General features: G+C 38.2%; 1 protein-coding gene across 3 annotated transcripts in view; it reads left to right on the top strand.

The window, feature by feature from the left end:
* Positions 1–285: 285 nt before the first annotated feature.
* The window catches only part of LUZP2 (leucine zipper protein 2), a 511,483-nt gene continuing 487,662 nt past the window's right edge, over positions 286–24,106 (top strand). For 2 of the 3 annotated variants that reach the window (XM_046017871.1, XM_046017872.1), the window contains exon 1: positions 440–600. In XM_046017871.1, coding sequence (XP_045873827.1) covers positions 539–600 — 62 coding nt within the window. In that variant the 5' untranslated portion in view covers positions 440–538. Of the gene's footprint in view, positions 601–24,106 lie in introns of all 3 variants that reach the window. The other variant, XM_046017873.1, reaches the window with a different exon arrangement.

Here is a 24,106-nt window from a genome sequence, read left to right as displayed (position 1 = left end):
GGAGCGTCTGATAGTCTTTCCCAGGGAATTCTGTCTCACATCCTGCCGAGTACTCGGGTTCAATTACTGGAAGATTAGATTTCTCTCTTCGCCCCCAACCCCCGCCCCGCCCTTCCCCTCTCCTCCCTCCCTTCCCGAGCCTCGGGAGAGGAAGAATAAATGATCAGTCCCAGGAGGGGGTGCAGCCCTGTGAGCGCAGCCCGTGGACTCCAGCGCAGGGCCGTCGCCGGGCCCCCCTCCCTTTCCCCGCGCCGCCTCCAGCGCGAGTGACAACGCGCCCTCCAGGCTCGGGAGCAGCAGCGTGCCGAACAATCCCGGGCAGGGCTCGCCTCGCTGGTGACATCACTGCCGAAGATACTCCCCGCTCTCAGTGCCTGCCTTCGCGAGGCGTCCGTCCGTTTGTCCGTTTCCTTCCGTCCGCTGCTGGAGAGGGCTCTTCGCCGGCCGGGGACAGAGCCGGGCACCGAGGAGCGACAGGACCCGGAGGAGGAGGGAGAGCAAAGGCAGCGAGGGAAGGAGGACCCCGGCAGGCGACAGCATGAAATTCAGCCCAGCGCACTACTTGCTGCCTCTCCTGCCGGCGCTGGTCCTCAGCACCAGGTGAGTCCGGGAGCGTGAGTGACCCGAGCCCAGGGGCGCTGCCGGTGGGTTGGTCCTACTGCAGGTCACCTGTCAGGGCCAAGGACAGACACTTCAGCTGTTTGCATCTCCCGCCTAAGTTAAAGGGTGCCTCTGTGTTTCGGGCTCTGAAATCCTTCCTGGAGAGTAGAGCCCTTTTCTAGTTATCCTAGCCCTTAGAGAAAGTCTCAGTGCTCCTAACCAGTGAGGGGACTATGCGCCTTTCCTTTCAAAGAAAACATGTTTTCCTGCAGCCCTAGTAGGAGCACAGATAACAGGCAGTAACAGACCAAAGTAAAGGAAATGGAGAGACAAGGGGGGAATTGTCACCAGGAAGTGTCTTTTCATTAGAACTGACTTAATAGCCACAAAGCTTGCCTCCTCCAAGTGTGTCTGATTTTAAGATATGGGAACCAGAGAAAAATGACTAATCCTGGAAGATGGTAAGCCTTGCACAAAAGTTCCTGGACTTGTGAAATGACCTGTTTTAAGGTCTTGAGCAGGCTTAGTGGTAGGCATTTTTATTTGGCTGTCTTGTGAACAGGTCTAATTAAAGAATACACAAGGCGATTAAAAGTTGGAAGACACTCTCAGAGTGCTGATGCAGAGACCCTAGTCAGAAACAATTAAGTACTGTACTCCATCACTGGCCACAGATGGGACTTTAAGCCCAAGCACAGAGAAGCTATTTTTAGTGGAGGTTTAAAATGCAGTGGTTGAAAAGAGTTTTGTGACTCCCCACTGTTGATCAAGTCCAAAAGTTGGTGATGGGTTTGCATTCTTCTTCCTCAAAAGGAGCACAAAGGTAGTCTGTTTCATTGCCCGGGAATGAGCCTTTATTCTGTATGCCCTTAACATCATATTGGCAGCAACCTCTTTCTCTTGGCTACTATAAAATAAAATAACCCTCACAGCATGAGGATCGTTTCAAATCTCTGTGAATGGAAACATTATCTGATTGTGCATCTGATGGAAAATGAAGAGGGGAGACAGGGTTATATTAAATTCTGAAATTAAGAATGAAGAAAACTCATTGTCTATAAGAATGAGGCAGTAAAATCCTTTATTCCATTCCATATATATATATATATATATATATCCCCTTTCAGACTCTTCTAACCAGACTTTCCTTTTAGAGTGAGGACTGTTTGATTTAGCCCTAATTATTTATAAACTTAGTCTTTCCTTGCAGATGAAGCACAGGTGACTTTCCCAGACTAAAATGGAATATGAGTTACATATTATTTTTATTTTTTCTAAGGGTTGCTTGTCATTTCAGTTCACAAAGTGCAAATGGCTTTAAAAATCACTTTACTTCCCAGTATTACAGTAACTTGCTCCAATTACAGAACCCATTTTAACCTCTAAATGTGTTAACTCTAAATGACTTAATCCAAACTGTACATCAGTCGTCTTTTTAAAGTGTCTTGCCACTTATTCTGAACTCTTGTGTTATATTTTAATAACTGTGATTTCTAGAAAAAGGAAATTCTCAAAGTTTGGACACTTAAGTAGGTGCCTGTCGTCATATGCACAAAATAATACATATTTAAACAATAGAAACCCAGCCCACAATGATTTTTAAAGACAGTGAAATTCTCTAGTGTTCCAAAAGTACATTTACTTTTTAAGGATGCTATAATTTAAGTGACTCAGGAAGCTGATAGTTTCTAGCTTCTAAAGTTTTAGTGTTGGTTACATAATACAAAGAGCCATCATCTTTCCTTTTATGGAAGTGTTAATGTTTATTAGGATAACATTTTTAAATAGCCAACACATTTATTACAACAAAAATTAGAGTTAGTCATTACTAGTTTACTTTAGATATGAAATCTGCAGTGTCATTTGTATGTAAAAACTTATGTCAGGTCTTTAAATTTTCCTTCTTGCAACTCAACAGAAAGAGCATGCCGGGCTTAAAAACCTGAAACTTTTCATAATCAGTGCCCTATCTTGTGATTACTCTATAGTAATTTATTTTACTGGATATCCAGATTACCTGGTGACAGCAGATTTGACAATGCATATGGTGCTATCAAATACATCATTTTGCAAGAAGAGATTATATTTTAGTGGTTTCTAACAGAAGGCCATTCTCTTGTGATAATTAAGATTTGTTATAGGCATATGGTTCATGTGCAGGCTAGAACCTCAACTAAATACGTTTGTAAGAACAGTTGCATTAGTAGAGGTGAGTTTATTGTCCTGCTGAGAAAAAACTGTAGTTCAGCCATGAGCCCCTGTGACAGTGGGTTTTCTTGCCAAGGACTTTTCATTGCTTTCTTAGTTAGTGGTCTTGTGTGTGAAGTAAGTGGCATTTCACATGCTCATATCATGTTGAAAGCATTAGAAAAGGGTGGCAGTTACTCGATATTCCTATAGCCTTTGGATGGCATCACTTTTATGGCCAAGTTCTTTTCAAAGTGTTGTGAATGTGAATCTGAAGCACTTAAGGCTCAAAAAAAAAAAAAAAAAATGTTTCAATATCCCTTTCTCTGGGCATAGCTCTTTAATACCATACTATTACCTTTCCAAGAGGCCTAAAGTTTATTTTTGTTTTATACTAAAGGAATGTGTTCATTAAAACAAATGCAATTAGGGAAAGATTATTACTATGTAATAGTTTTCTATCCACAGGGATGAAAACCCTAAAACAGTTTTTCCTTTTAAATATGAATTTTTTGGATAGCTTTTTGTTTTTGTTTGCTCTCCATCTTCACATTTCTGTAACGACTTTAAATACTAAAGCCCCCAAATTCCATAATTTTCACCATAGTGAACAACACTGATGCCCCTCAATCAGAGATACCTTATTTGTCTAAAAAAAATAAGTTAAATATTCACCATTAGCAGCGACCAAGAATTGTTTTACTGGTAAACCCTATAGAGTTAAAAAGAGCTGTTTAATTTTCTGTATATTGCCCCCCCATTTAGAAATTCAAAACATCAAGTTAATGATATGAATTATAAAGCTAATGCAGAAACCCATTTAACCTGTGCACAAATAAATGTGGTCAAAGAAAGCAAACATATGTTGGTTTAAGAGCTTTAGAGAAGAATGACTCTACTTTTTAAAGAGCTTCCTTCTGTAGAAGTATTAAATTGCAATTCCAAGGCAGCCAGCAATTCACTTCAGAAAGAAGTAGTATAGGTATTGAAAGGAATAGTAGGGTGAAAAAATCTTTAGAAGTTCTTGGTGAAAAGGGACCCATGGAGTGCTGGAGAAGGCTTGTGCTTTAGTCTGCTGAACCTCTGTTCCTCTATGCTGTGATTCTGCTCTTGATGCCTTTGGTTTATTGAGTTTTAAATGACTTAATGGGGAGAGAAACATGGCAGGGGAGGAGTGAAGGTCTACTGACTTCTGGTGGTTTTCCATCAAGCAAGAACTTTAAGCAGATGGTAGGCGTATAGTCCTCCCCATAGGAGTCACCTTAGAGGTCTCTCCTGGTCCCTCTGATCAGCAGTCATACCACATGTTTACTTTGGAATCTATTTTTAGATGATACTATATATTGAAGATGCTCTAGGCTCCTATTTGCTCTGTGTCTTAATCTAACTTCAGAATTAAATTAATTTATGGGATAAACTAAAGACTAGAATCACAATAAAAACACAATAAACACCTTTTTAAAAAAATTAAGCAAATAAATTTGAGGTAGTAAGTGGTTTTCCTTAAACCATCCCTGCCCCCAAGTTGATGTGTAATTGTGGGTTTGCTTTCCCAAGCCCTACACAGAGTGAGTCTTGCCGCACACACCTTTATATGGCCCTATGTGCATTCCTTTGTGATAAGAATTCTACTCTTCTGTGTAATCAAGTTAGTGACAGGTCTTTTCTTGGATAAGAGGATATTAACGAGCGAATTTCCGTTCTGGACCTTAGTTGCTTATTTCCTATAACAAATTTTAAAATGACTTATTTGGGGCTTATCTTTGGGGATTAAATTCCCCTCATGACTTATAAGAGACCCCTCAAACATTTATGATTTAATCACAATTGTCCCAGACCAAACTCCATGTAATTGGAAAGAGGAATTTGACTTACCCACCAGGAAGCAAAAATTACTGAAACCACTGAGGGGTATGTGATGGGAATGATACAGTGTTCTTTTAAGTGTGTCATGAGAGCACTTGCGTGAGGTACATGTGCGTGAGAACCGGTTTTTGACTGACTTCTAAAGGAAATCCCCTTAATAAGTAGGGCTAAATCATTGAACCTGATTAAGCAGACAATTAATATTAGATTATCTTCTCCAGAAGAGAAAAAAAATTCATTCGAACTTCATAACCTTTAGAAGTAGTCTAAGATGTTTTCAGTATCACACGTTGGAAGTGTCAGGCACCAAGACAAGAAGATACTAGTTAGAGATGCATGTCCTCATAATCTAGTCGTGTACAGCAATAGTATTAAGGCAAAATTGGGTAAATAGCAACAAACATTTTAAAATTCTAGATACGAATAGAGAAAACAGTGAATAATGCCATTGAGGAAGTCGCAGGAGTAACTTCCACTTTCAAGGACAGTGAGAGAAGTAATATTTTGTAAAAACTTTAACACCCTGCAGCACTTGCTAACCATGTGATGTTAGGTAAATTGCTTATCCTATCTAAATTTCTCATGTAGGAAATAGGACTATTTGTAGAAACTACCTGAGAGGTAAGGACTGAATGAATTTATTTAGGGAAGGAGTTTGCATATTTCTTGGGACATAGTGATCAGCCAGGGATTAGCCTGTGCGGTTGTTTTGAGTATGTTCACACAATGTTTGTATCTGTGATTGATCAGGACATAGCAAAATAAGTGAAAAACTGGATGCGAGTCAGCTGAATGACAGAAAATTAACAGGAATTACAGTCCTCGTCCAAAAGAGAAAATATTGGCAAAGAAGAGAGGAAGCAATAGAAGTAATGAGGGTTACCTTGTTACTAGGCTGGTTCTTTCAAAAGTGTTTTGATGGCAAAGTGCCTGGGCAGGGCTGTGCACTTGGCAAACCCCATGAAAAATTGCGTTATCATATAGAATTGTGATTTAGCACAAAAGTACATATTTAACTACTTGTGTATCTATTTAAAATTTAATTGTATATATAGCACATACATAATATCAAATCAAAGCCATGAGCACAAGTGTCAGTAAAAGGATGCTTTGAAACTGCATAAGCAGGATTGATATGTAAAAGGTTCTACAGTTTTATTTTCTACTCATCAATTGATTTCATAATCTGTTAACAATTTTTTTCTTTTAAATTTCTAAATATAAGATTTTTTTCTACTATTGAGATCAATTTGAAAACCAGTGATACAGAAGAAACTTGTCTATGTTTAAAGAATCATCACATGAAAGGGTTATCCCTAAGCTAATTTTGAAAATGACTTTAGAGATCATCTAGTTTCACTTAGTTTTCACATACTTTATCCTAAATTTTTCAGAATTTTGCCATAAATTCTGATCATTAAGTGAAAATAAATATTTTTTGTCATAGATTAGTGTGTGTGTTTGTGTGTGTGTGTGAATGGGTGTTGATGTCTGTTAATTTAGTGAATCATAGAAAGGAGTATGATTTGCTGCCATAGCGAGATATAAAGCATAGATAATGATAAGTCTGCTTTGAAGAAAGGACATGTTTAACTGGGACATCTATGAACTTTGATTCTTAATTATAAGAGGCAAAAAAAAAATACCAAAATTAACCATCACGTTCAGATAGAAACTGAAGGTCAACCAAGTAAACAGTGAGCTCTGAGAATGCTTTCATAAACACTAGGAGGCATCATTATACCATAGGTAGTGATTGCATTGCAATTATGTCTGACTTGTTTGGTGTTGCTTTCAAGTGTTTTAATCTTTTTGAGTGTACTTTAAAGAGTTTGTTATTGGGAAACATACTGTGAATATAAGGTTGCATTCTAGTTTAAAGTCCTTCATTTTAGAGATGAGAAAAGCGAGGTCCAAAGTGACAGACTTACCTAAGTCCACCTAGGGGAACCAGAGCAAGGACTTAGAATTTTCCCCAATACTCTTTCTGTTCTATCATGTGACTGCTTTCCATGACATAGTTCTTCTGTAATCAAGCCATATATATATATCCAGATTTATCCTACGATATATCCAGAATTTTTCCAGTTATCGTGAAATAAATAGTAGTTCTAAAACATTCTCCGAGCACATATACTCATGAAAAAACAACAGGCAACCGTCAAAGGAAATCACAGCAATGCAGATTTTTTTTAAAATTTTTTAAATATTATTTATTTATTTATTTGACAGACAGAGATCACAAGCAGACAGAGGCAGGCAGGAGAGAGGAGGAAGCAACCCCCCTGCTGAGCAGAGAGCCCGATGTGGGGGCTCAATCCCAGGACCATGAGATCATGACCAGAGCCGAAGGCAGAGGCTCTAACCCACTGAGCCACCCAGGCGCCCACACAGCAATGCAGATTTAAACACCATTTATTTGTGTATATTCAGTTGTCTTTTGAAGAGGGAGCTGGCTTAAAAAAGAGATTCCAGGTCATTTTCAAAACCCTAAGGAGTCATTAATAAGTTCTCACCTTTGCTCACAATTTACCTCTCAAGCAATACACCTCTAATGGTTCCTGTCGATTTTTCAGTTCTGTTGCGAAGGTGATATTGTTGGTGCTTTTGGGATCTTTTCCTATTTTCAAACTATTTCCTATAAATGGGGCTCCTAGCTAAGCATTTGCTTTTATATTGCTTTCCTGTTAAATCCGTGCTGTAATTCTGTGATATTGCTCAATGCGAAACATACTCAGCCACCTTACAAAGGCGAGTTCACGTGGATTCAAAGATCTGTTCACATTGAACTTTGCGGTGAGCATACATTTCATTTGGTTTACATGTCTCTACATTTTCATTGGGGCCAATGAGCCACTTATATAGCTTTTTAGGGTCAGGTGGTCCCAGATCTTGTCCTGCATGTACATATTACAAGATCTTTTTATTTGGATAGGTTTCTTAACCATCCAGACTTTAATTACTCATCTATAAAATGAAAATAAAGGTCCATCATTTAGTGTTATTAGGATTAAAGAAAATGTGCTTAAGTGCTATGTTAGTGCATGTACCTGTACTTCAGAGTCTTTAAGAGATCCCAAGATGTGCCAGCTATTACTATAGGTAGAGATTACAATTTAGTGTGTTGATTTTGCATTGGCTACCCCAAGCAACCAATGTCTAATGATTTTATTAAAAATCAAAATATATTCCTTAAGTAAATTGATTGGTATCGCCAAAATCATAATAACATTTATATTCTGATAAGACTTTTCTGGGGATAGGCAGGGAGAGAATTGACCCAGTGATCAATTCTTGGGGGAAAATGGAAACGAAAACATGCAACAACTTGCCATCTTCCAAAATAGCCCTTGCAGCTGAGCTAAGGTGTTGGTAGCAACGATTGCAGATTCTGGACCAGCCTTTATCTCATGTCCCTATACGGGATGTGACTTCTCCTGCCTATCTTCCAGGAGATTATTAGGGTTTCTGATTTCCTGTCCTTCAAACTAATATTCGGAACACTCTGAGCAGAAGCTTCGTGAGCAGGGTTTGCAGGAAGTTTTTGCCCTGTCGTATGGGTTAAATACAAAGAGTATGAACTCAGACTTTGGATTAGCCTTACTAGCTATATGACTTCATGTCAGTTAACAACACTTAGCGACATTTTCCTCATCAATTAAAAAAAAGTGATAATAATACCTCTCTGATTTAGAGTATTCAGTAAGTTAATGTGTAAAAAGAGTAGTGTCTGGAACAGAGAAATTCGACTCACCATATTTCCATTCTTATCTGATTGAAAGGGATGAGATCAATTTTACCCTACCAGAGTGTAATTTCATTTCAGAAAGCACTGTCCTTCATCAACTATACCTCATGCTGGTGTGGGCAAGACAGAAGTATTGGTGAAGAGATTTGGAGCTCAGTCCCATCTTCGCTTATCACAGATGATAAAACTGAATGGAGACTGTATGTTTTCCTTCTAAATTCATGCAGATAATTTGAGACCAAAGTAAAAGCCAATTCTGGGACATCCTAACCCATCCCAGTTGGCAACACTGATTTAAACACCTGCAACTTCCTTGAGAAAAAAAAATAAGAGAAACCAGTATGGCCTTACCTAGCCTCTATTTGGAGTCCAAAAGCTCTAAATTATGTGACTAATAGTTAAATATTAAATATAGTTATTAAAATTATATTACCATAATATGTTAATGCCTTTAAAGAAAGTTCATTTTACAAGTTTACTTGAAGATGAGAGAACCAAAGAGGTCTATCTTAAACGAGGACAACATAACAGCCACAAGCCTTTTTGATGAGTTGAGGGTTCTGGACTCTAATCATGCAGTGTTCTCACATGGGGTAAGGTTGGTCATGACCTCCACAGGTGGTGGAGAAAGGGCTGGAATGGCAAAGGGAAGCCAAAAACCCAACACACTAGGTCTCTGAATGTGTGGACAGAGATAGTGGCAGTGGAGAGGAAAGTTCCAGATCCTAGCCTTCCTGTTTTCATTGTTTTGTTGTTGTTGTTGTAGTTACTTTGTTTTTAAAATTCTCTTCTCTAATGCTTGCAGTCATTCATTGGTTGTCTTTGCAGTGAACTAAGCCATTTGCATTGGGCAGGAAAGGGAGAGGGCAAGACTGAATTATAAAAGAAACAAGACAATGAATGAAAAATTGAAGTGACATGTTGGCAAGAAGAAGATGTGGTTGAAGAAGCTTTATAATATTGAGAACATGTAGCTTTTTCCTCCAGATGCCACAAAGTGAAATGTGAGCTCATTCTACAAAGAAGTTCATATGAAAATGGGGCAAATTTTTCCTGAGACTACAGTTTAGAAGAATATTAAAGGGTATCAAATCCCTTTTGTGCGTTGTATATGTATCTTTCTTTCAGTTGGTCCTTTGATACAACATGTAAGTTACAGATTCAGCCAATATTTTTGAGGACTAATTAATTACCTGACAGCGTGCTAGATACTTGCTTTCTATTAACTTAACCCTTCCTTGCAACCTGTTTTACTTAAAACGCCTTTAGTGGGAGGAAGACTGAGTTTCAGACTCATTAAATGATTAGCCTACATTCTCCCAGCTAGAGAGTAATTAGATTTGAATCCTTTTATTCTGAGAATTGCTATATGAATGAATCTATAGCACTGGCCATAGGATTTATTTTCTAAATAAATACATGATGAAGAAAAATAATGTATGATACAAATAATGCCCAAACTAAACCAAGCTGACAAATAACTGTTTACATGGGGTGGGACAGGCTACATTAAAAATATTCTTAGAATTACACCTGAAATACATGTGCCATGTATTAAGTATACATCAGTTAGAAAATACTAAAAATCGAAAGATAAAAATCGTCTGCTATTAAAAAATAATTTCTTTAATCAGTCCAAGAAATTCATTAGTTTGGAGACCAGAAAAATTGAAGACTTTGTAATAAATACAAAACTTTGCCAGCTAATACTCCTATTCCTATGTAGAAAAGGGTCTTTAGATCAATGTTTCTCAAGCTATATTTCTCAGTGTACCTAACTTAGAATGTCCTGGGAGGCTTGTAAAAAGGCAACTTCTTGCTCCCTGCCCTTAGGCCTACTAGATTAGATTCCTTGAGGAAGTAGCCAAGAAATTTTCATTTTAACGTGGACCTCAGGTGCTTCCAATGCACAGGAAAGCTTGGAAGCCACTGGCCCAATATTTGAGAACTGTAGAGTCTTGAACACTTTGAAATCTTTGATATTTATTCAACATGCACATTGTTTCAAGTCAGAAGGATAGAAATATGGTGATCTTCGGCAAAAAAAAAAAATTCTGCCGATTTTTACATGTATATAACTTTTTAAAAGTATTTATTTATTTATTTGACAGAGAGCACGAAGAGAGGGAGAAACAGGTTCCTTGTTGTGGGAGCCCAATGTGGGGTCGATTCCAGGATTCTGGGATCATGGCCTGAGCTGAAGTAAGACACTTAACAGACTGAGCCACCCAGGTGCCCCTACATGCATATAAATGTAATAACTAAGTATCTTCACATATACCAGGCTACATTTATCAGTCAAGATACATGAGAATAAATTTCTGCCTCATTAAAAAAAAAAAAATCGTACAGGGCTGCAAAGGGCAGAGAAAACAGTCAAACTAAATGATATAAAACTGTATTGCATAGGTTTATCACGGACCATACTTTATTTAAAAAGTATTGGAGAGTGAGGTGAAATCTTAGAAACTCTGAAAAGAATGAAAACTAACTCCACTTCCTGCCCCGTGTTTATCTCTCTAAGTCATGTGACAAAGATTCAAAGAAAACCAAGACCTAAGTATGAGGCTTTACAAATGCTTATTGTTTTCTACTTGGAGCGGGAAATCAGTTTTCAGATGACGTAGAAGTAATATTTAGCCTGGCAAAAAAAAGTTTGATCACCCCCCACCCCATACACACACACACATCCCACCACCTGCCTTAGCACTTGGCTTCGCATGATGTGAAGAATAGTTTTCTTGATTAATTTTTCTGGATCAAGCAGAATGTGCAGTTATGCTAGCCATATTATGTCTGTTCTTTTCCTCTGCAGTTTCAGTTCTCTTGGGAGAACAAAAGAATCAAACGATGACATGATAATAGTAATCACTGACTATCACAGAACACTTTAAACCAAGTTAAGACTCACAGTTAACCCGTGACGTGCTTCCTAATCTTGCCTTTGGTTTATATATATGGAAAATAAGGCACACAGTGGTGAGGTTATCAGGCCAAGGTTGTAAACTGATTAAGTGGATTCTAAATTCAAATGCCAAATAGCACTAGGGCCCATGCTCTTAATTACTGTGCCACAGCGCCTCCTAGCGTGTGATCTAAAGCCCTGGAAGGAGCCCATGTCCTCTCCTGTCCCTCTGCTCTGTGGGTTCTGATTTACACAGTGAGAGAAGGAAAGAAAAATGTCTTCTCAGGTGTTCCCTGAGCTCACAACTGAAGTTCTAACTAAAATAATGTGTATCTTATCTTGTTCTCATTGTGAAAGAAAATAATCATATTTATGTAATACTTTCTTTATTTGTGGACGTTGTTTTCCAAAGTCAAAACCAACAAGCTACAATGTTCTACTGCCCGGCCCCAGAAGGCATCCAGATTTTAACTGCGGGGTTTAGGAACACATGGTAGAGATCAGACCGACCTGATTGAAGCTCAGCACCCTCTAGGTGCTAGGTAGTGCTCTCAATTGCCCAGACTCATAATTTAATTTTTAAAATTTATAATAGCAGTGGTTAAGGGTTTTGTTTTGTTTTATGTAAAAGAATTGTGCTACCGAGTTCTCTGGGGTAATTTCTTTTTTTTTCTTTCTTTTTTTTTTTGTAATTTCATTTAATGCTTTTTTTTTTTTTTTTGTAATTTCATTTAATGCTTCTTCCATACCTCCTGAAGGTGTTTTGTAGATTACAACATTAAGGAGTAAAGAAGTCAATACCTCTCAGGTTACAAAATTACTAAAATGTAGAGTGGAATTTGAACCCATCATTTATTAGGCATAAGCCTTAAGGTCAGGATTCTTAGGCAGGAAGTGTTTACCTTGGAATTCGTGGTGTCAGGCATTTGAGAAGTAGCTGAGAAACATAGCTATTGAGAACCTAATGCAGACTAGTGTCAAAAAAGGGACTTGTGTTATATGAACAGGGATGCCCGACCAAGGGGATTCAGGGTGCTTTAGGTTATACCGCGTTTCTAAGCAAACCCTCATAACCTCCCCGTGTCGCAAGTGGTATCACCTTTGGTTTCAAGGATGTGAAAAGCAACAATGAATTCATCATTTGAACTCAGTCTGTCTTGAAGACTGACCTAATAAGAAGTCAGATTTTGCTTACAAAGCTGAAGTGCCGATGACTTACTGGAACTATACTTCCACTGGTCGTCAGAAGATGGCACTGTGAAGTACAAAGTGCGGTACAATCCTATCTCTGTTCTAGATTTAACCCCTTTATAAGCTGACATGTCTCAAAATGGATATCTTTAAAAAAATGGCTTGATTTCACATCAAAATCAAGATGTATGTTTGTATATGCAAACATAAGTATGTATGTACCTGTATGTATACATGTGAATACATGCTTTATAGTATATATGGTACATGTTATTTTATATATATTATATATATATATATAATTTTAATCATGTAAAACATAGATCTTTTAAAGTTTTCTGAAAATCTATTCTTAAAAATAGTCATTATTTGGTAGCATGCTGCTGTTGGTTTAATTCCGTTCGTCACTGTAGTAATTCCTCTATGTCCATTTTCCTCAAGGAGAGTTAGACCTGAAAATTGAAAAAGGTACCCATTTCCCCTACATACTCTTACTCAAGTGACATAGTAAAAGGGTTCTCAAGGACAAATTTAAAGGGGAAGTAGACATTATGTGAGGAAGACATGGCTGACATCTTTATACTTTTATTTTTACAGAGTTTTAAAAATTCATTTATTTGACAGAAAGAGCACAAGTGAGGGGGAGGGGCACAGGGAGAGGGAGAAGCAGACTTTCCACTGAGGACAGGGGGCTCATTCCAGGACCCTGGGATCACGAGCAGAGCCAAAGGCAAACAAAGAGCCAGCTGAGCCACCCAGGTGCCCCTGTTTTTATACTATTTTAATTTTAATTTTAATACATGCTTATACATTTTCACATGACCTGTGCAGCGATAAGTGACAACTCCTTTTTACAAAAATGGGGAGGCTGTTACTCTTGGCAGTAGGAGGCCCAGACCTGAGGCTTTGAGTCCCACTTTTACAGCACCAGGCGGAGTGTCTGGTGAGAGCTTGCTTCCTTGTCACATGGGCAGCATCGCGGTGGCCTGGAGAGCAGTGATAGAGGGCATGTGCTCTTGTGTCTCTTCTGATAAGGGCATTAATCTCATCACGAGGGCTCCACCTTCCATAACCCAATTACCTCTTAAAAATCATAGTATTTCCCATCTCAATGGATCTTTCTACCCAGCCCTTCAATTTTACAAATGTATACATTTAGGCTCCTAGATGTCAAGCAACTTACCAAAACAGGTGCAAGTACTTAATAGTATACTCAAGACAAAGGGAAACAAACAAACAAAAAACAAAGGAAGACTTCGCGTGTTTTTATTGACAGTCCAGCATCAGTCTCTCATAAAAATTGAGAACCACATCATGATTTTGAGCTCACCTCATCATTGTAAAACATTCTTTAAAAAGTTACAAATTAATAATTATAGTGCTTTTGTTTCAGATGTCTAAAATGTTCTTTAACACAAATGTAAATGATTAAAAAAAAGAAGGGAAGGGCCTCAGTGACTTTGAGTTCTTGGTTCCTTTCTAACACTTGCTACTAAGTTCAGCTTTAGTTTATATATAATAAATATATCTTGGCTGGTCAAAATGGGTCTTTTACTTTCTGGTGCTAGTGTTTTCTCCTATCTGGCATAGTTTTACTGTCTCTCTTTTCCTTTATTATTTTAACAAAATAGATGATGACTTTTCTTTTTCTTTTTTTGCCACTTGAGAGAGATTAATAAGATTTTCTTTAGTTGCTGGAGACAGGCTATCATCATAAACTTCTTTTAAAAGAATGAAAATTGTATTGGCTGACAACCAAATGACCAAAAATACAAAATAACCAGAAATAGAACCTTGTTTGCCTGATTTTGAATTCATAAACGATTTGAATTGAGCTCAAAAAAATGTATACATGAAAGAAAACTTATAGAGTCATAAGATGGTTAGTCATAATCCTGTAGTAATCAGTGGTAAAGTTTTATTTTTATCGTCGGTGTAGTATTAAGAGACAGAAATGGATGAGGTTTGTTTTAAGCCAACAACTATGTCTTAAAGTATTTTCAGATATAAAGAAAATAGAAATTTATCAGTAGCCACTTTTGGATCCTGATTCTTTGTGACTATTTAAAGAATTAAAAGTGTATAGAATATTATCTTTTTAATATGCTGAGGGACTATATGATACAAGACCCATATGGTTTTGTCTGTGGCTCCTTTCTATTCATCATCCCTTACAGTGACAACTAAGTTGCAGGACCAGAGTTGGGACCCTAGACTGTGATTCCAAAGCCTAGGCTGCACCATGATAGATCAGTGGATGAATGTCATTAGTAACAAGCAAAGGCTAAATCCTGGCAGAAATGAGGAAAATCACCCATCACCAATATTTGTCTGCCTGTAACCATTCAGATGCTAAATGTACAAGGTGTTTATTCCCAAAAAGTGATGAAAAGGTGATAGGCTAGGGAAATAAGAGTTGCTAGACAGAATGCTAAGTGGAAGATCAAATGAGGATGGAATTGATTCAGTGTTTTGATGTATAGAACATTCTGTAAATACCTGGCTGTGTTTTGTAACAAGCACAGTGGTTGGGGGGAATGGAGGGCAGATGGATCATTGGAAAATAGAATGTTTTAAGGATAAGTAGTGAGCACGGTGCCCATAAACTGACTCCTCTGATGTCACTGGTGTTGAGCTTGAGTTTGTGGAAGAGGAATCTGGATTTGATGAGGGAAAAAAAAAAAAATCCTTCACTGAATATGGAAAGTGTTTCTGGATTGTTTTGTTTTGTTTTCCCCTGGCAATAAAACGGACATATAAGCCAAACTGGCAGAAAGAGGGAGATAAGTCGTTGGGGATGATGAGTCCCTTATTCCTCATCTGTAGTGAAACAGAGTGTAGTAACAGGAGAAGAATGGATTCAGAGTAAGTGTGCTTGCTTTCCACCTGAGTGACCCTGAATGAATAGTCCCCACATTTCAGGGGAGCTCAGAGTTAGGCAGGGCTACAGCAAGAATGAGGGAGGCATGCAGTGGTAATGGGGGCAAGCACATAACAAGATCAGGCCTCTGCCTCCCTCCAGCCCAGCTCCCCACTGGATGATTGAGAATTGCATTTCATGTGGGATGGTATGGTGTCATCTTTATAAGGCACCAGCTCAATTTATGTTGTTTATATAAAGAAAATTTTCATTTAATTCTGTGGTTAGGTTTTGAGCATTTTTTGGTTTTTTGTTCTCTCAAGGATGAGGAGATGAGGTTATGACAACACAGCAGTATTACACGAAACTAATTACCAGGACCATTTTTTAATGAATTCTCCGTACTGGTGTTGGAGCAAGAAATGCTGTTGGAATAAGCCCCTCAGATGAAAAACGGCTCTGTTGGAATGCATAGCTCAGAGAAAGCCAAATTCATAAAACCAAGGACTGGAGAGGACAGGCTCAAGCTCATTAGAGATAAACATAAAAGCTGACTTTTCTGATGACTTTGGGTCAGGTGTCCCAGCATGGGGAGTGAATGAACTATTAGTAAGACCCAAAGTTGTAACAATCACTGTCACTAAGCCTTTTCTGCTGACTGGAGTTCTGAGTGCTTGCAAGGGAAGGATGCGGCGGGATATCAGTTATTTGCTGTTCCCAAATTTCTGGGCGAAGACTAGAGCCAAGAAGCCAGTCATAATTTTTTTGGAAATTAACCCAATTAACCTTGGGCCTCTGCTACAGGAGACTTTTGTTCATCCAGAGAACTTTTTTTTTTTTTTTTCTCCCCTAGAGTAGGTCATGAAATCACATACTGTGCTCAGTAGCCCCAGACGTGTATGGTAAGAGGGTAAAAGGGAATAGTTAATGCTGGAGAAGCCACATCTTCTGTAATTTATTTTCCTCCTTCTGGAGAGGTTTAATTTCCTGAGCCCAAGGATCCTGAGCTATAAATGACACTTTTGAGACCAGCAAGAGGAATAATTTGACAACTGGTTGGTTTAATAGCAAAGAAGGATATGCAAATTGATTCAATTAATATTAACTAGTTAACATTTACTAAGAAACCAATAAATGCCAGGAAATAGTGTGAATTGCTTGGCAGCTCAGATGCGTAAGAAATGGACCCTTTATGGACTGTGAGGGACACCAAATGTCCAAACAGAAGAGTAAAGATTCCTACCTCTGGGAATAGAGAGGAGAGAGCTGTGGAAGGTGTCACAGAAATCAGTGTCTCTCTTTGTTGGGGGAGGTTTTCGACACTTAGAGGGATGTTTTAGGCAAAAATTTGCTTAGGAAAGTAAATTCCAGGAAGAGAACAGCAATGTGTAAAGGGCTTAAGATTAAAATAATTGATAATAATATTCAGACTCCATGGCATATAAGCAGAACAGTAAGAAGGGAAAACAGATGGGCAAACCTGTATTCCATACTAAAAAAAAAAAAAAAAAAAAAAAAAAAAAAATCCCCTTTTTTTGTTATATAAATTTGGATTAAAGTTTGTCACGTAAATGAATCTTATGTAACTTGAGTAACCCCAGCAAATTCTGTATTGAGTTTATATATAACTAATGTATTATCAGTACCTACAAACACATTTTTTACGATTTTCAAATATGACTGTGAGATTTTACTGGGTTTTCAAAGAAATGAGACAGATCTGCCCGTGAGCAGGTGGGATGTACACATGTGTGTGACAGTAGGAAAAGTAGGAGATTGTATAATAACTGTACAGTCTTGCCTTATTAGGATGGGGAGTCCTGATCTCTGAGGGTATGGGTGGCTCAGTAAGTCCTCAAAGTTAAGTTTCTATCTCCATGGAAGAAGGCTAGGATTAGAATGCCTCAGACAGGGGAGATAGCATAGGGAGCCGTGTTCCGGGAAGCTGACAGGACATTAATTCAGTTCAATATCCAACATTCTGGTTTGTGAAAGAAGCAACATATTGTAATGGAATTTAGAGGCTGTGGAGGATTTTCTTGGGGCCCAGTCCAGCTTCTCGTCACTAGGAATTCCCCTTTTTACCAATTGCTGTTTTGGCTGCCTATGGCTAACACTTATCCCCACAAAAATGGTCTTGAGCACAGGAGATTCCTCCTCAGCCTTGAGTTTTATTCACCCTGTCACTCAGCAACACCCTTGCACGTTCACCCTCCCCCTGCCCCTTGGTGTTACGTGTTTGCTCCCCCTTCCCCCCAACTCCCCTATGTCTAATTTGGCCTTCTCCCACCACTGGGTAGTATGCACCCTCTCCTTTAATGAACCCTCTGTCCCCCATCCCTCCCCTCCACAGTTAACAACCCTGTGTCTAACTGACATGCAGGTAAAAACAGAATGGCCCCTGCCTCAGGGTGGGTTTGTCTCTGTGGTACAGTTGTGCTCAGGGCTCTCCTATGGACCAGGTAAAGCCAATCTCCTGCTGGGACCACTTCTATGCTGAATATTTTTTTATCTTCTTATGTTTTCTTTTCACCTTTTGAAAATATTTACTCATCCAGGTAAATCAGTGGCAAAGGAGGCCTCTCTTAGGCTTTACTTTTAGGAAAACTGACCTGAGATAGAGATTGAGCCTTTTGGGTTTTGAATCCCAGTCTTTCACATTACCATTAATTTATGGAAATGAATGTAAAACCTAAAGCTATTTCCATGGAATCCGAGTAGGTTTTATGGAATATGAAATTCTGTGACCACACAGGGTGGTCAGAATAAGATCTGTGATGGAATCCATGCTCAAAAGTTATTTTGTTGTTGTTGTTGTTTCCTTTTTCTGGGTTTGATAATTTCTTGTTGCCATATATATGTTGTTTTCCTCATATCATTCTTCCTAACACAAAATGCAGTTTATAAAATCATGTTTTCTGTGTTCTCAGTTAAAACGTGGAGATGAAATCTTATTGGAAAAAGGCATTTGCCTGTCCAAGCAATTACTATGAAAGGTTAAGAGTACTCCCTACTATCTTTTATGCGAGAACTTCAACCTATGTCTTCAATTTCATGTTTGTTTGTTTGTTTTTCTTACACATCTAAGCAGTAACCCCAAAAATCAACCATTTCATTGAGGGCATCAATCATATTGCTTGCATAGCTTTAATTATTTGAACCAGTTTCTACAGTTTACTTCCTTAAAAATCCATTTAAGAATGTTGAGTTTATCAGATGGTGTAAGGTAATTAAAAGAAAATTTAATCTTGACTTATTGAAGTAGGAATTTTATTGCTGCTCAAGGTTATTTTCATGTTGTCTGAAGAAAGAAAAATCTTTCATGTTCTAACAATTATGGTGTATAGAGGTTGTTTTTAATTATATTGAAGTTCTGCCTTTTTATCACTGAGAAAATAATTTCTCTACAATAAAATAACAATTTACTTCTTTTTGTTTTTAAAATGATATATTCATTAGGAGTTAGTTTCGAAATGTGGGCTACTTAACACCTCTATCTAGTACGGTTCTACTGACATGGGAAATAAAATGGATGTGTGGTAGGAAGACGAAACATTGAGATGGGGGGAGGGACTAAAAGGCCTTTAATTCGTCCTACTTTATTAATGAGTAATCTGAAAAAATAGAGAATAGTTAGTATTTATGTGTTAGATATTGCCTTGTTAATCTATTTTTGCCTAATTGAGTTAATTTATTACATATGATGTATAGATCAGCAGACTAAGGCTCAGATAAGTTAAGAGACTTGCTTCATTTAGTTGGCTAGTCAATGGTGGAGACAGAATTCAAGCCCAGGGTTGGATGTTTGAACCTATAGCCTAGGCTTTTTTGTTAGCCAAATCATTAAGTCCTTTGTTTATTTTGAAGAAAAAAAAATGATATATGTATCACATTCCATATTTATACTTTGCCCTATACAAAATAAATATCTGAAGGTATATTATCTTTTTCTGTAAATATTCAGAGAGAAATCAGAATTTATTTGATATTAGTGTGGGCTTTGACCACCTGTCTTTGTCTCTCTTCATCTCTATTTTTCCTTCCCATTTTCTCTCTCCTGGTGATCAACTCTGGCAAAAGGAGCTTCATTCTTCCCCAACCCCAACTAATTCTTAAACAAGAATTTGAGTAGGCAAGTAGGTTCTTAGATTTAGGTGTCTGGGTGGGGGATAATTCAGCAGGTATTCTAAGGGATAGAAGATGATGGTTTCAGAAGTAAGAGATATGGGGGCACCTGGGTGGCTCAGTGGGTTAAAGCCTCTGCCTTCAGCTCAGGTCATGATCCCAGGGTCCTGGGATTGAGCCCCGTATGGAGCCCCATATCGGGTTCTCCGCTCCGCGGGGAGCCTGCTTCCTCCTCTGTCTCTGCCTGCCTCTCTGCCTCCTTGTCTGTCAAATAAGTAAATAAAATCTTAAAAAAAAAAAAAAAGAAGTAAGAGATATTTTACGTCAAAAAAGTGTAAGATAGTAAGTACCACAGCTGAGCAAGAGGAGTGTAGTCTCTTCCTCATGCTTGAAAAGAATCTAAGAGAAACTGCTTAAAAATTTTAAAGGATTCATTCACTGAGTATCCCTAATATAGTTGAGCCTGTTAAATTGGTGGTTGAAACATCAGATGATAGTGGATCTTAAGGCACATTTGTTGGGTTGTTCTTAGTATTTCCACTGCTTGTTCCTAGTTCAAAGCTAGTTGGTAAACAGAGAATGGCTTCTTAAACTAGTTGGCTCTCCCAGTCATTTCATCCTCTTTTCTGAAGTCGTGCTTTGTACTTCAACTACAATTGTTCTTCAGACAATTTAAGAGCTCTTAACAACACTCTTTAGATGCTCTGATAACTTTATTCTGAATGAGCCTTGAGTTTTGAAGAGTCTGTTCTTCCTTGAAGAATACAGTCTGTCATCTGGGAGAATCTAAGTAGTTGTATATAGGTTTAGGGAGAAAGACAAGGATTTGCATAAAAGATTTTTTCAAGGTTTTATTGTTTTCTATAGTTACACCACTTTGTATTTAATTCTATTAAAAAATAATAGGAAACAAGGAAGGGAGACATTTCCAGGATTAGAAATGGACTGTGAACATAGTTGAAGAGCAGGCCTGTTCTTTTCCTCTAAAACTAGACCTGTGGAAAGTCCTTGGGAAAGATGATTTGCATCAGCTTCAGTGAGACAGTGCTGCACACACACTGAAATTTATTTTCTTCTCATGTCTTATTTGTGGGTTTTTTTTTTTTGTGGGGGGAGGAAGAGGGGAATTTCATTTATTTATTTACTGTTATCTGAGGAATTGTACTTAAGATTTAGTCAAGTACTGCTATCTTAATATAGTTAATTTATAATATGCACTTTCTAAAAAATTAAAAACAACTGCATTTTTTCAAGAAAATATTTTGGTTTATTTTTATTAGCATAATTGTGAGGAAATTTGTCATTTCAGCCATGTTTTAGACATGACAACATTGACGGTCCAGGCCTGGGATATGTCTTCACTCATTTCTACTAACCCAGTATAACAAGAGCAGAGACCTTGGTGTCAGGCAGGGATAAAGGCTTTTCTTCTATCTGATTTCTTTAGTTTCATTAGTTTGCTAGAGGTATTATCTGATTTCAGAAACTTCATAGTTATGTGACTATAAAGTGGCATAATAATGCACAAAATCCCTAACATCCAGGTTCTTGAATTTTGGGGAATTTAAAGGGGAAGATTTGGGGAGATTTTACTCTCAAAATGAGAAACCTGGTGGAAAGATAGCTGTCAAAAATCCGATGGACTTATTACCAGCAGAATTAAATGAACCACGCAAAGTTGCTATCTATTCTAAAACTCACTAGTGTATGACCAAAAGGAGTGGTTGAAAATGGAACTGTTACCACTGTGAAGGGAAAGCAGAACTGAAAAATGATTGAAATGAGTATTTGTGTCTGTGATTGCATTTGAACATTACTTTGAAGCACTCTGTGCCATAGAAATCAGGTGTGATTTTTTTTGTGTGGTTTTTCTGACCATGGGAAGTATACATACATTTAATTAAAAAAAAAAAAAATTAGGTTGCAAGATTATTGAGCTTACACACAAGATCTTGGTGTATAAATGTAAATATCACCAAGTTGTTGAATGATAGTTAATGGAACTATTATGGGAAAGAATTGAAAAATATGGTATTGGCTCCCCCTCACATTCTCCTGTGTTTAGTGATCCTTTTTGCGGGGGGTGAGGGGAGATGGGACACAATCAATGAAGCATGGGCCAACATAAATTCCCCTTATACAAGAACTAAAACCTGGGCCAGATTGGATTTAGGAAATTTATTTATTTATTTATTTATGATTTTACTTATTTATTTGACAGAGAGAGAGAGCACAAGTAAGCAGAGAGGCAGGCAGAGAAAGAGGGGGAAGCAGGCTCCCTGCTGAGCAGAGAGCCTAATGTGGGGCTCCATCCCAGAACCCTGAGATCATGACCTGAGCCGAAGGCAGAGGCTTAACCCGCTGAGCCACCGAAGCGCCCCGGATTTAGGAAATTTAAATCTTGCAGTTAGTCCATGGCGATGCCATTAAAAGACCAGAAACCTAATTTTTGTCAGCATTCCTCAAAATAGCTAGCAGAGGAGATAATTCATATTGGTTAAACCTATAAGAGCTTGAAATGTAATTTAAAGTTCCAATGTTGTCACTGAGGAGAAATTAACATTCAGTGGGGATAGATGCTAGTGTTTTCCAGTCACTGCCTTACCCCTCTGTGGGGAAAAACCCCTGGCTAGCCATGTTGTGATCAGGTCATAATGACAGTAGTAGCAGCGATTATGTTTTATTGGAAAAAAAAAATTGTCATGGGTTTTAGCACTGTGCTAATAAGCTCTTGACATATTTTATTTTCATACAAACTCATAGAGCTCATAGCATAGGTTCTTTGATCACTGTCATTTTACAGATGAGGAGACAAAACCTCGGGGAAGTCCAGGATTTGCACAAACTGCAAAAATCTGTTAATGCTGCAGGTAGGTTTAGATAGATGTCTTTCAGTGGACAGGTTAAGGGCTTGGGCTCTCTACCACAATCTAAGTGAGCGTTAACTGAGAGTAGAAGACGGATGGTCCCAAGGAATGAATCCTCTAAGATACAATATGACTTCTTTGCCCATCCTCCAGTTCTAGGAGGAACATCTTTACAGTGACTGGTTAGTCATGTTATAGTTCTCCTTGGGCCAGTGAAACTGCCCTTTTTTTTTTTTTTTTCCCCAGCCTTGAGACTGAATAATTTCTGTGTTTTCTTGCTTAGTCATACTCCTAGGTCTATCTAGTCTCGTGTTCCTGATACTATATTTAGATTTCTTTGAAGGAGTGTTCTGTATACCTCACTGTCTTATTCATAATCACCTGTCACCTACAGTAGGTGCTTGTTTCATCATGAGTGGACTTCTGCAGGCCAGCCCAAAGGTAACTTCGTACCTCTTCTTTGGGGAAGATAGCACTACTGTCTCCTCTGTGGTTGGGTCAGGACGGCTCCTACATCACAACCGTACCATTATTTGTTGGACTCAAACCTTGCACAAGAGTGCTTTTACAGAATTTACAGCCTACACCCAATAAAATCAAGATCTTCTCTCAGATTCTAGCTTTTGTCAACCTGGACCCCAACAAAATAATACCCCTATACTGCCCAAGGCTGATTTTGAATACTTTGGGGTGTGGCCCAAGATAATGCCTCTTCTTTCAAAACTTTGTATTTCAGCCAAAACTTGCTAACACGTCAAAATTGCATCTACTTGTGCTGAGTGTCCATTTGAAATAAAGGCTTAGTAAGCTAACCCTTAACTAAGAAACAAGTAATAGAGTTACATTTTGCTAGCAGCCCTCTGAAGGGATAAGCACTTGCCACAGTGACAGTACTATAAATCCCAGACATCTTAGCAGATCACATGTGCAAGCCTACCTCCAGAACAAAACTCTCTCCCTACAACCAGGACAACAATCTTTTGAGTATTGGTGACACATGTGAAAAAGAGAAACTTGTTAAGATACTGAAATGAAGTTTAAATCCATGTGTATCTAAAAAGTATCAAGAAACGGGGGGCACCTGGGTGGCTCAGTGGGTTAAAGCCTTTGCCTTCAGCTCAGGTCATGATCCCAGGGTCCTGGGATCGAGCCCCACATCGGGCTCTCTGCTCCACAGGGAGCCTGCTTCCTCCTCTCTCTCTGCCTGCCTCTCTGCCTACTTGTGATTTCTCTCTGTCAAATAAATAAAATAAAAAAAAAAAAAGTATCAAGAAACGGAATCTGTTGTGAAATAAAATTTGAAAACCTTGTTTAACAATATAAAGAAAGCTTCTTTATTATTACAGTGGATGTTAAAACGTCATGGCAAAAGCAGTGATTTCCTAAGTAGCATTTTATAAGTTGCCTTTTTTTCACTTCTAGTTTTCCCTTAAGAGTTTGTGGGGGCCACTAGTTTTCCACTAGCAGTAAGGTCTTTGGAACATAGAAGTTATGCAAATTTGGATGGGGGTTGGAGGACGGAGAATCAATTTGCTGGACAGTACTATAGGTTTGCAGATGAATTGAGCAGCAATCCTGTATTTTAAAAACATAGTCCAAAGAAAAGATTTTTTTTCCCCTTGTAAAGATTCCTAATATTAAAGTTAGATTATCTTAACACAAATATTCATTTAGGGTGTGCAGAAGTAATAAGTTAGAACTGACGTTCTGCTGTGGTACGACACTAATCAAACACGTTCTAATCAAAGCTCCTCTCT

This window comes from Meles meles, chromosome 8 (assembly GCF_922984935.1).
Source record: "Meles meles chromosome 8, mMelMel3.1 paternal haplotype, whole genome shotgun sequence".
Lineage (NCBI taxonomy): Eukaryota > Metazoa > Chordata > Mammalia > Carnivora > Mustelidae > Meles > Meles meles.
Note: the sequence above shows the minus strand (reverse complement) of the source record. Positions and strands in the feature narration are given on the sequence as shown.